This window comes from Octopus bimaculoides, chromosome 25 (genome assembly GCF_001194135.2).
Source record: "Octopus bimaculoides isolate UCB-OBI-ISO-001 chromosome 25, ASM119413v2, whole genome shotgun sequence".
Lineage (NCBI taxonomy): Eukaryota > Metazoa > Mollusca > Cephalopoda > Octopoda > Octopodidae > Octopus > Octopus bimaculoides.
In genome coordinates this window covers 2,234,050-2,246,458 of record NC_069005.1, presented here as the reverse complement: position 1 = coordinate 2,246,458, position 12,409 = coordinate 2,234,050, and the positions used below count along the sequence as shown (strand labels likewise).

Genomic DNA, 12,409 nt, shown 5'->3' with positions numbered 1-12,409 from the left:
TATATATATATATATATATATATATATATATATATATATGCATGTGTGTACGTGTATGTGTGTACTTATATAGATATAGATATATATATATATATATATATATATATATATATGATAAGCTTCTTTAAGTTTCCGTCTTGGGGACATAGTAGAAGAGATTTGACGAAGTCACCGCATAGTGGGACTAAAGTAAAGACGATGTTGGTGCGAACCGAGCTTCTTAACTACGCAGCCACCCCTGCGCTGTTGAAATTTATTTTCTTTATGGACGGATTATTTTACTCAATATTTCCTCAGTTCACGCTACCTTTGGCACCAAATAATGTATCTATGATGTTCTGAGATGGTCTACTGGCTTTTTTTTTTATAGACAAGGAATTATCTCCCTTGTCGGACATTATTAACAGTGCATTACAAGAACTGCGGGATGCAAATGGCGGTCTGCTGGAATTCGTTGGGTAGCAATCTCTGCTGTGAGTTCCCATGTGGTACGACAGAACTCTAACATCAATACGCGACGTTCATTCTGAAATCCGTTCGTCTACGAAAGATTAAACCCGGATAGCAGTCTAGTATGACATTACTCTTTGAAGTGAATCCGCTCCTAGCAGCTAAGAAGGCATTCCAGTATTAATCGGCAAATAATCGCCTACAGTCAACATCTTGTTCTTCCTCGTATCTTTGTTTTTCTTTATCGATCTCCAGGTTAAGATTGCTATGCAACAAGTATGAAACATGTCGTTTACCAGATCGATAAAAGTTACGACATAATTTTCTTTTCGTATTCGTACAAGTCTTTCAACCTTTTGACTCCGTGAATTCATTTGTGCACCATTCTTGCTGATAACGTCTGTTACCTACCAAGGGTTTCCTTAAATTAATACAAGCGATTGTTCTGTTGTCATACAAAGAAAACAACCAAATGCTAAATAACAAACATACACCAGCCCATCATTGATGCTGGCACTGTGAGGGGTCCACGCCCCAAAATACTTATCATGCACTTTATGCAGTCGACTTAGTCCAATGTGGTTATCATAATTGAGTAAATGTCTCTGGGGGCACGTGGCTCACTGGTAAGGGTGTCTTATTCGCGATTGCAAGACCGTGGGTTCGATTTTTTCACCAGATTGTACGTTGTATTCTTGAACAAAATACCTCATTTATCTTGCTCTGCCATCATTTGTGCCAGCACCTGTCGTGTGGCACACTTGTTCACCTATACATGCAACGTCGGTTTGATGGAGAGGGTGGGCTTAATGTACGGCACAAAACGTTGTCACTAGAAAGAAGGCATCTGTGCCGGTCGTTCGGCAAGAAATTGTGGAATCCCCTTTTTCTTGAACTCGAGAGACAACGAGCTAAACTTCCCAGATATTACTAGCCGAAGCACAACACAATACACTGTGATCCTCTTTACTTGAAATCTTGAATTTAACTGTGAAATATTCCCTGCATATGGCGTAGTGGTTAAGAGCGCGGGCTACTAACCCCAAGATTCCGAGTTCGATTCCAGGCAGTGAGCTGAGTAATTAATAATAATAATAGTAAAATAACATCGAAAAATACTTTAGGAATGAGAATCCAGGCTCGAAATTTCCCCAAGACACCTGAAGAAGGCTTGAGGATATATCAACCGAAACGTTGTGTGAACAACAAACAAGATGTTCAAATATCCGTTGGATGTAAATAATATACATAATTCCTCATCTCTTAAATATAGAACTGTATTCTATAAGATGTCCTAGCGTACACTCCATAGGAAATGTATCTCTCATTTCCTTAACGCCACAGAAAACAGGAATAAATACTTTATCGTTGGTTTGTGAATTATATTACAAATTTTGGAGAATTCTATAATTGATGGACCATTACTCAGAGCCGTCTTAGCAACATTATAGACCCCTGAAGAAACCAATGCACTGACCTCTTTGACATTTATTTAATGACAGCAAGGCGGTGAGCTGGCAGAATCGTTAGCATGCCGGGCAAAATGTTTAGCGGTCTTTCGCTCGTCTACGTTCTGAGGTCAAATTCCACGGAGGTCTACTTTGCCTTTCATCCTTTCAGGGTCGTTAAATTAAGTACCAGTGAAACACTGAGGTCGATGTAATCAGTTATCCACCTCCGCCAAAATCGCTGCCCTTGTGGCAAAATTTGAAACCATTTATTTAATAACAGCAAATTGCAAAATAATACATTGATCATAATTGGGCCTTTGTAAGATTCACGGTCACTAAATCCTGCAGTAGTCAAGGACATTGAAGGGCCTTCAAATGCTACGGAAACTGAAAAGCTTGTAAAGACCATGGGCACTGAAGAATCACTGTCACTGAAAATCTAGCAAGGGTCGAGATCTTTGAAGAGATTGAAAGGACATGGTCGACAAAAATTTGTAAAAACTTAAGGCGTTACCACCTTTTCGGGATTATCTCGGGATAAAAGCTTATGGCAAAGATAAGACTGAAAACATAAACCACAAAATCTGAAACTCAAATAATGTTTACAACATTAAACAAAACAAAAAAACAAACGAATTGAAAACGTTTTTTGTTGTTTTTTTTTAAATATTTATTAATGCTCTCCGTCTTTACATTCAATTCGATTCTAAACCAATGTTGCAATGTCTCTATTGAGCATTCGTTTAGAATCGTGTACATCTAAACCATGTCAATCAGGACATGTTGTTTTAAAAGGTGACACGCATCAGCATCATCATCATCACAACAACAGGACAAATCTAAGTTTTTTGTTGTTTTTATTTTTTTAAAGACCATATATGGATACAGTAGGGGTGGGGGATAGAGTGGAAGGGATTTTTTTTTTCATTAAATTAGAGTTTATAATCATTAAGTTTTAGCGTTATATAATTAATGTATTATATATATATATTATTTTTATTTAATTGTCTTTTTTAGTATTATAAATTTTCGATTTTTCATTTTATTTTATTTTATTTTTTTATTTTTTTTATTTTTTTTTTGCTTTTCTTATCTCAATTCCAATAGACACACAAGGCCGATTGTTCAAAAGAAAAGGTGAAAAGCCGATAAACTGAATCGAATACCCAGTATATATTACAGGTATTTATAATCTTTATCGAATACCACCCCATGGTTTGAAAGGCAATGTTGAAACACCCCCACCCACCCAGGGGGAGATTTGAACTCAGAACGTAGGGCTACGGAATTAAATACTGTAAAATGAATTCAGTCAAACACTAAGCCATTTGAATCAACTCAGACACCGCTCTTACCAACATCAATATTCTTTTTATTTATATTTTCCTTTTTTTTTTTGTATTTTTTCTTTTGTTTTCATGTTAATGTATTTTTGTTTTTTTCTTTTTTTTTGTTTTGTTTTTAAACTTAGATTCAAGGCCAATAGAGTTTAATATCGATTCAACGATTGATTGTACGTCTTGCCAACCAGTGTATTACTGGTATTTATATATCATTGAATAAAAGGCAAAGATAACAACGCCATCACCACACAATCACCTTCGACGACCTCCAACTATCACCACCGCCACCACCACTTCTACCATCAACGCTGCCGGTGGCATTCCAGTTTATTTATTTATTTACTTCGGAATCAGAAGGTGAGAAGCAGAGTTCGAAACTGAACTACATAGATGTAAGACACGTAGTCCGGTGCTTTACAGCTTCTGGAATTGTTTTTTTTTTTTACCATTTTCTTTTTGTATTTTACTTATTACTTCAATACTCAACATATTTCCTCAATCAATCCAACATTTATTTTTCTGAGGGATAAAAAAGAAACATTTCTCATATGTGTGTGTGTATGTATGTATATATATTTATATATATATACACACACGTGTATATAGATATGTATGTACATATATAGATATATTATACGTATATATATATATTTCCCAATATTTAACAAAACTAATTATTTGGTCATGATAATTTGGTAATGGAACTTTTTTTTCTAAGTTCAACCAATAAAATAATGGGTCCGGTTATTTTTTATTTTTTCTTGAAACAGCTCTTTCGTTTTTCATTTCGTCTAGTCGCATTATTTTCGTGTCTTCAATTTTTTAAGACAACGCTTACTTGCTCCGTCAAATATATATATATATATACGTATGTGTATAGATACACGCAAGCACACACACACACACTCATATATATATATATGTATATACACGTGCATATGCGCATTATCTCCACGAGTGTGTATATACGTATACACGTGTGTATATACGTATACACACGCTCACTCGTATATATGATTTCATTTATGAGATCGCCATATTATTTACGTATTCTTTGTGGACAATCTATCACGTGACGATGTGATGGTGTTGTGTTTAATCTTTATTTTCGTATTGTTTTTGTATACTCCGAGTCTGTATATTGGTGTGTCGGTAAAGTTTATAGGCACATACACGTACACACACATATATATATATGTCATATATATACAAGGTTGTATATGTTGATATATGTCTGTCCTTCATTCTGAGTTATCCTGTGTGGGTATAAAAAGTGATATACATACATGTGTATATATATATACACATATATATATATATATATATATGTACATTTTTGTGTCTATATGTATGCGTTTGTGTGTATATGCGTGTATGTTTATGCCTCTACGTATGATTATATATTACATATTAAATAATACGCACGCACGCACCTGAAGATATATACATACGTATATATATATATATATACATAGAATAACAGATATACGAAACAGATAGAAACGCACGCATGCACACACATATATACACACACACACACACGCAAGGCATTATAAGCTATTTTGTTATATTGTGCATTATTTCTGAACTACTTTCTTTTTCGAACTGTTTTTATTGGGGCTTTTTTTTTTTAATATATCTGTTTTTATAACCTCTTAAGAAATCAATTTTGGAAACCTAAGGATAATTTTAAAACTTTATATTCTAGGAGTTTAAAAGGTAATGGACTAAAAGGAGAGGTGTAGAGACAAGCAACGGGATTAAGTTGGTATTGTAATTAAATAAGTAGAGTTCCTTCTCCAAGACTTAAAAACTGGAATTGTTTTCTAGAAATAATAGGTAAATATATAAAATTATTTTCAATGTTATTTCTTTCTACTATAAGTACAAGGCCTGACATTTTGTGGGGGGGTGCTAATCGATCCCTGTGCTTAACTGGCACTTAATTTATCGACCTCGAAAGGATGAAATGCAAAGTTGCTCTCTGTGGAATTTGAACTCAGAACTTAAAGTCAGATGAAATGCCGCTAAACGTGTTTGTCTGGCACGCTAAAGATTCTGCCAGCTCGCCGACTTAATCTTTTCTACTAAGACCACAAGGCCCTTGAAATTGGAGAGGAGGGGGGGATTAGTCGGTAACATCGACCCCAGTGTTTCACTGGTATTTAAATTTTCGACCCCGAAAGGCTGAAAGGCAAAGTCGACCTCAGCGGAATGTGAACTCAGAACGTAGCGGCAGACGAAATATCACGAAGCGTTTTCCAAAATGTCTCCGGCATTGTCGACGTTCCTGTGCACCTTACATGGAATTTCCTTTGGTCGTGGGGCTCCAGATTTCATCCAATCTGTCTTGTCTATATGTACATTGAACGTTGCATTTTCCTTTTACTTTTATGGTAGTAGATCAGCGTTGTAAGTTTGAATCCATGGAGAGCCATGTTGCATTTGTGTCTCTATGAATATGTAGGTGTATGTGTATTATCAAATACTTTATATCACTGCATGATAACGTTTAGGTGCGCGCGCGCGCGTGTTGGGCGTGAATGTGCTTTCTAAAGATTCGTAGTGATTTCATCATCGTCGTCGTTGTAGTCTTCATCATCATCTTCGCATCCACTTTTCCATGCTAGCATGGGTCAGACACTGTTTATTGAGGCAGATTTTTCTATGGTTAAACGTTGAAGAGGCGCCACACATACACATACATAAGCACATATGTATATATATAGATAGATATACACACATACATGTATATATATATATATATAACATCCAGACACATTCATTCAATGCACATCAACCACACAGCAAATAACTGTACAAATAATTCATATTCTGATGACGGAAATAAATCCAAAACATTTCCTTATGAAAATAGCTCGCCAACAAACAGGAAGCACTGAGCCATTCTTTGCAATTTTAGAGAATAATATATCTTAAGTTTTGCAGGATAATTAGCAAGCAACCCACATAAATTATCGCACATATACATACATACAATGATCCTCATGCGTGACGTTAGTTAACTGCAAAAAATGAATGGTCACCGAGTGGATTCTACCTGTAACTGAAAGATCCAATTTTGTCGCGCTGATTCCATCGGCAAATTACGTTAAGGGTCGATGTATCTTCGGAATACTCAATCACACACATTCTGATTCAATGAGTCCAATAATTCAGTTCTTCAGAAATTGAATAGTCTTTGCTGGTATTTCTGACCAAAATCCATTTATTTACACACACATGAATACACCTTCTCTCTCTCTCTCTCGTACACACACATGGTGAGTGTGTCAGTAATTCCTGGCTTTAATCCTGGAACTGCGGCCATGCTGGAGAACAGCTTTCAAGGATGTCTTACTATATCGATCCTTATAATTATTTTAGTCTCGTTACTTTCAGATACCAAAATACTGCCCAGTGTATGTAAGAAGTAAGAAATTTACGTTGATGACGGCACCAGACCAGTAAGTTTGCCTCTGTCTTTTGGGGGGAGGGGCAGAAAACACAGTCTGTGTCCGGAGAAAGTACTTATCATAACAAACCAGATCACACGCAAACACGCACACTCATATATTCACATAAATGGATAAACACACACACACACACATATATAATGTGTTAATAGAGATAGATAAACAGACAGATAGAGGTATAGTTTACTGCCAAACAGTCAATTTACCTTTCATAAAAGACAAAATATAATTTAACAAACAGAACATCCACGTATAATGGAAACGATTTTGATATTTGACTGAAATGCAGCTTCGTGGGAATGCTATTAATGTTTGCAATACTTATAAACTATTATTCTGTTCAATTCTGATCAGAACCGAAGAAGGATGACAACTCTATTACTCTATCTTGAAGTTGCGAGTTATACTGTTTCGTTTTGGTTTTTATTATTATGCACGAAATGAATAATGAAGATATAACAGTACCGCTGTTACGCATGTATGGATACTTGCATATACGTATGTATATATTGTATATTCATAGGAGAATACATATGTGCATATATACATATAGATGCGTATATGTATACACACGTATATATATATATATATGTTCATAAACATACATGAATGTATATCTCTCTGTGTGTATGTATTTGTGTTTATGTATCGTTTGAAGAAGTTGTATTGAGCGAAACATGGCCATTTGTAAAGAATCGCTTCAATTTAATGTAATATACGTGTGTTTAAATACACCAGTCACTATATATGTATACCACTCAAGTATGCATGTGATGTGTGTAAGTTAAACTTGTGTTACAAAGTAACTTGTGAACTTAATGTACCCCTATCTGGAAGGGCACTGGCAGCAAGAGCTTCCGAATGTTCTCTAGCACGCCGACGAAGCTCGGCTACACTCGTAGTTCTCTGTTCATGCGCAGCAAACACACTAGGGCCTGCTGAGTTTCTCGGTGTACAGCAAGCACACAGCGGTAGACAACCTGCAATGAAAAATATAACAAAATTAAACGAAGACATAGAAATGTCTATACGTGGGGTATTGTTTTATGCTTGTAAAAAAGATAAAATGGTGATAGTTTATGAAGCCTGACAATCAAGTATCTCTGTGATCACTTGATTGTTTACAAACCTCCGCAAAATAATAGGTAACTATCTTAAAAAGAGGAAGGACAATTTTGGTAGTATTAAACAGAATTAACAGGATCTTATAGCTTAAAATCTCAGCTGAATGAATGCTATCATGGAGTTCTAGAACAGCCAAAATACGAGAACCAACCAACAAAAAATGTGAAATGACAACAAAAGAGTCAAGTGTAGAAGAAGATGATGACCCAGGAGGAAGTTTCTAAACGTTGGCTTTCATTGCTGAAAATAGCAGCTAAATAGATTTCAGTTTAAATGGAAGACTCATGGAGAAATCTGTGTGGCATATACCTGCAAAGAGACAGGATGGCTACTGAAGGAAGGTCTTTAATCATAGCCTAGTACAATCGCAACAGACTTGCAATTAAAGAAGCGATAATAGAGAAATGTTACCAACGAAAAATATAAAACATACATAAAGATTGCCAACTAAAAGAGGCACGAAAACGTCAGGAATGTAACTGGACAAAATCGAAGAATACATACCTTTGAGAGCAGGATGTGAGGGCAACTGATGGAAAAACTGTCGTGGAGCCATGAAGTTCTCGAAGCAGGATTTGTAGACATTCCTGTTTAATGAAGAATTACAAAAGTGAGAAAATTAATAGGAATATGCTCAATATACACAACTGCACATATATATTTTACTTGTTGCAGTCATTAGGCTGCGGTCTTCCTGGGGCACCGATTTGATGGGGTTTTAGTCACATAAAAACGTCCTCAGTGGTTTTGGATCGAGGGATTTTTTTATAGCAAGTGGTATTTAAATACACTTTTGAATTTGAATTTAGTTTATATATATATATATATATATATAGTTGGAATTTACAAACAAAAAACAAAGACAGGTGTATAAACAACAAACAGGTGTATTAGTTTTACACTCGGGAAGGTGAAAAAGCTTTTGCGTTTCGAGCCTACGCTCTTCAACAGAAAGGAACACGAGAAAATAAACAGAGAGAATAAAAGAAAAGCTTATTAGTTGAGGTTCTTTATATAACAAACACATTAAATAAACGATATATGTGAGTGTGTGTGTACATGCAATGTGTATGTATGTACATATATGTGTGTGTGTGTGTGTGTGCATATACATATGTGAGTATTTATGTATATATATGTGTATATATGAATGCATATATATATATCTATGTGCATGTGCCCATTTCTATGTACACACACTTGACATTAACTATGGCATTCTCAACTTTCAAATATAAAAAATAACATACGACGTTCTTTCAGCGCCATGTTGCTTACCCATCTAAAAACGAGAAGAATGGTCTCGACGTCTGTCCCACGGCACCAAGATCTGTGAACATTGATTGTATCATGGGTGGAAAACCTGTGGATCCAGTTCCGGCTGTGGTAGCTAAAGATTTGTCTCCGAATAACTGTTGATAAGTAGAAGCTTGAGTTGTGTTAGCACGTACGGTCATTTCTGCTGCAGGTCGTACACTCCCGACCAAAGTTCCGGCACCAATTTTACCGACTGCAAGACGGCTGGCTTCTGTTTTCACCAATTCCGAATCGTGTGCTGGTGACTGACTTGGAGAACGGTCCGAATCTAATGTGTTGGTGTTGGTGTTGGTGTTGGTATTGGTATTGGGAACAGTCAGAGCAGCGGAGTTAGTTGTGTTGACGGTTATTGCTGACGGAAGCCCACTTTTCTCTGAAGATGTCAGAAGGTGTGAGGCTGCGGACGACGAAGAGGAAGAGGATGAAGAAGAAGACGATGATAGAGAAGAGGAAGAGGATGACGAAGACGAAGATGACAAATTAAAAGTGTTATAGTTGTTGCTATTACTTGTGCTGTTGTTGTTATTATTAGTAGTAGTATTATTAGTAGTATTATTATTAGTATTGTTGTTATGAGTACTGTTGTTGCTGTTGTTGTTGCTACTGTTAGAAGTGTTATTGTTTATATTATTATTATTAGTATTATTATTAGTATTACTACTACTATTGTTGTTTTCAGTACTATTGTTGTTATTGTTGCTGACTCCGGTTGTAGAAAATTTCTTGCATTCGTGGTATTCCTGAATATATTTTTCGGCAATGGCACTGGCCGTTAGTGCGGCACCGCTATAGCCAGACATGACATGCGCAGCTGTCACTTCCTCAATGACCGCATCAACATTCAAAGGCGAATTTTGGCGCCGAATCGCAACGGAATTCTTTAAAGCCACACTCAGTTCTTTAGCGTTGCTACTGTTGTTGGTGGTGTTGGTGTTGTGGGATTTGCTGTTGTTGCTGCTGGTGCTGTTGTGGGTTTTGCCGTTGCTGCTGGTGCTGCTAGTACTGCTGCTGCTGTTGCCCCCGTTGTTGTTGTGTTGAAGAATGAGAGCCTCGCTTTCGTAGGAAGAATCATCGTCGTCGTCATCGCCATCATGCACCATAACCGACGAAAACGAGGCTGCCGACACTTTTTCCGAATCGTTCATACTAAGAGGGTGAGCAGCAACGCCATCTATATCTACAGTCAACAGGGAGTCGTTCATTTCCTCTTTCAGCGTAATGCAATCTGATTGGTGCGGTTGATGTTGGTTGCTAGGAGAAAGATGGCGTTGGCGCTCCAGTTGTCGTGTTTCCGTTTCGTCATCGCTGTGTAGGTCCGCCATGGCAACATCGACTAGGGAATCCTTGTCCTTGGCGATCAAAACTTGACCATCTGGACTAAGATGCTCAACATTCCTCAGTGACTTTTGGTCTTCTTGTTGCTGTTGTAAATGTGCTTGTGTTGTTTGGTTAGGATGTTGTTGTTGTTGAGCAAACCGTTCACTTTTACGCCATTTTGCTCGACGGTTCTGAAACCATACCTAAAAAAGAAAGAAAACAAATAAACACAGTGAAAAAGAGAACCACGAGGAAATAAACTAAAACAAATTACTCAGGGACATCATCTGCAGGAAAACTAGATAGCTAGGTAGAGCAGTAATATATTAAATACAATAAACATTGATTACAAACTTTTGGTAAAGGGCCAGCAAGTGGGACTTAGCGGATTACGTTGACTGCAGTTTCCATCCGATACTTGTTTTATCGACCTTGAAAGGATTAAAGATGAAGTCAACTTAGCTGTGATTTGAACTCAGAATGTAAAGACAGACGGAATGCCGTTAAGGATTTTGCCTGACATTATAAACAAATACTTATATGCAGAGAAATTACTTGTTGTTTATTTATGGTTAAGATTATGGTAAAAACTAAAAAGTTTCTGGCTTCGGGTAAAACAAAATGGAGGAGGAACGAGGAATTATGACTTTATTCAAAATATTCCCCTCTCAGATTCATACACTAATTGCAGCGGTCCTTCGGCTTTTCTGAGCCACAACGCGGAAGGCTGGGCTCCCAACCAGGCGTTTTACGATATCTTTAAAGACGAACTTTTCAGCATGCCCTCGTATAATTAGGTGGGAGCATAGCTATTCTTAGAACAAGAGCTGGAGAAAAACCGGAAGTATGTTACACACATGCGCACACAAACATATATTATACATGTGCAGGCTTGTAAATATATCTTCGTGTGTGTATATATATATATGTATATGTATTCATACCTGTACTCTAGCTTCTGTTAAGTTAATTCTCATGGCCAAGTCTTCTCGGGTGAAGACATCTGGATAATGTGTTTGTGCGAATGCTTTCTCTAATTCTTCCAGCTGAAACGAAATGGAAACAACAACAATAATAACAACAACTACAACAATAATAATAATAATAATCATAATAATAATAATAATCCTTTACATTAGAAGCACAAGGCCTTAAATTTAGGGGTAGGTATTAAGTCGATTACATCGATCCCACTGCGTAACTGGTACTAACTTTGTCGACCCACGCGGCATTTGACCTCAGAACGTAAAGACAGACGAATACCGCTAAGCATTTCACCCGGTGTGCTAACGATTTTTATTTCTTTACTGCCTACAAGGGGTTACACACACAGGGAACAAACAAGGACAGAGAATTGGATTAGATCGATTATATCGACCCCAGTGCGTAACTGGCACTTATTTAATCGACTTCGAAAGGATGAAAGGTAAAGTCGACCTCGGCGGAATTTGAACTCAGAACGTAACGGCAGACGAAATACCGCTGAGCACTTCGCCCGACGTGCTAACGTTTCGGCCAGCTCGCTGCCTTTAATAATAATAATAATGATAATGTGTGCGTGTCTCTGAGTGTGTATACGGTTGTGTAAAAATGTGTGTGTGTGTGTGCAGTTCTTCTTGTCCTGTCTTTCAGTCTCTGTATCTCTCCCCTCTCTTTCTCTCTCTCTCTTTCACTTCCCTATCTATCTCCCCTCTCTTTCACTTCCCTATCTCTCTCTCTCCCTCTTTTTCACTCAAGATGACAAGGGAATGACCACAAGGAAAGAAAATAACCGCGCGATGCCATGTCGAAGCCGGGAATTTACATAGATTGGATTTGATGTCTCGCGTTGCTATAGAAACGTCAGTGTCACCACCGACATCATCGCCCACCGACATCATCGCCCACCGCCATCGTCGTCGCCGTCGTGTCATCATTCCCATCGTCTCTG

General features: G+C 37.2%; 1 protein-coding gene and 1 long non-coding RNA gene across 4 annotated transcripts in view; one reads left to right on the top strand and one right to left on the bottom strand.

Moving 5' to 3' along the window:
- Positions 1-3,459, top strand: part of LOC128250807 (uncharacterized) — a 147,938-nt gene extending 144,479 nt beyond the window's left edge. For both annotated transcript variants that reach the window (XR_008266790.1, XR_008266789.1), the window contains exons 2-3: positions 3,009-3,083; positions 3,373-3,459. This is a non-coding gene — a long non-coding RNA (uncharacterized LOC128250807). The remainder of the gene's footprint in view (positions 1-3,008; positions 3,084-3,372) is intronic.
- Positions 2,538-12,409, bottom strand: part of LOC106879885 (uncharacterized protein DDB_G0271670) — a 105,900-nt gene continuing 96,028 nt past the window's right edge. For both annotated transcript variants that reach the window (XM_052976765.1, XM_052976766.1), the window contains exons 3-6: positions 11,424-11,525; positions 9,124-10,682; positions 8,350-8,432; positions 2,538-7,700 (exon numbers count right to left, since the gene is read on the bottom strand). In XM_052976765.1, coding sequence (XP_052832725.1) covers positions 7,516-7,700; positions 8,350-8,432; positions 9,124-10,682; positions 11,424-11,525 — 1,929 coding nt within the window. In that variant the 3' untranslated portion in view covers positions 2,538-7,515. The remainder of the gene's footprint in view (positions 7,701-8,349; positions 8,433-9,123; positions 10,683-11,423; positions 11,526-12,409) is intronic.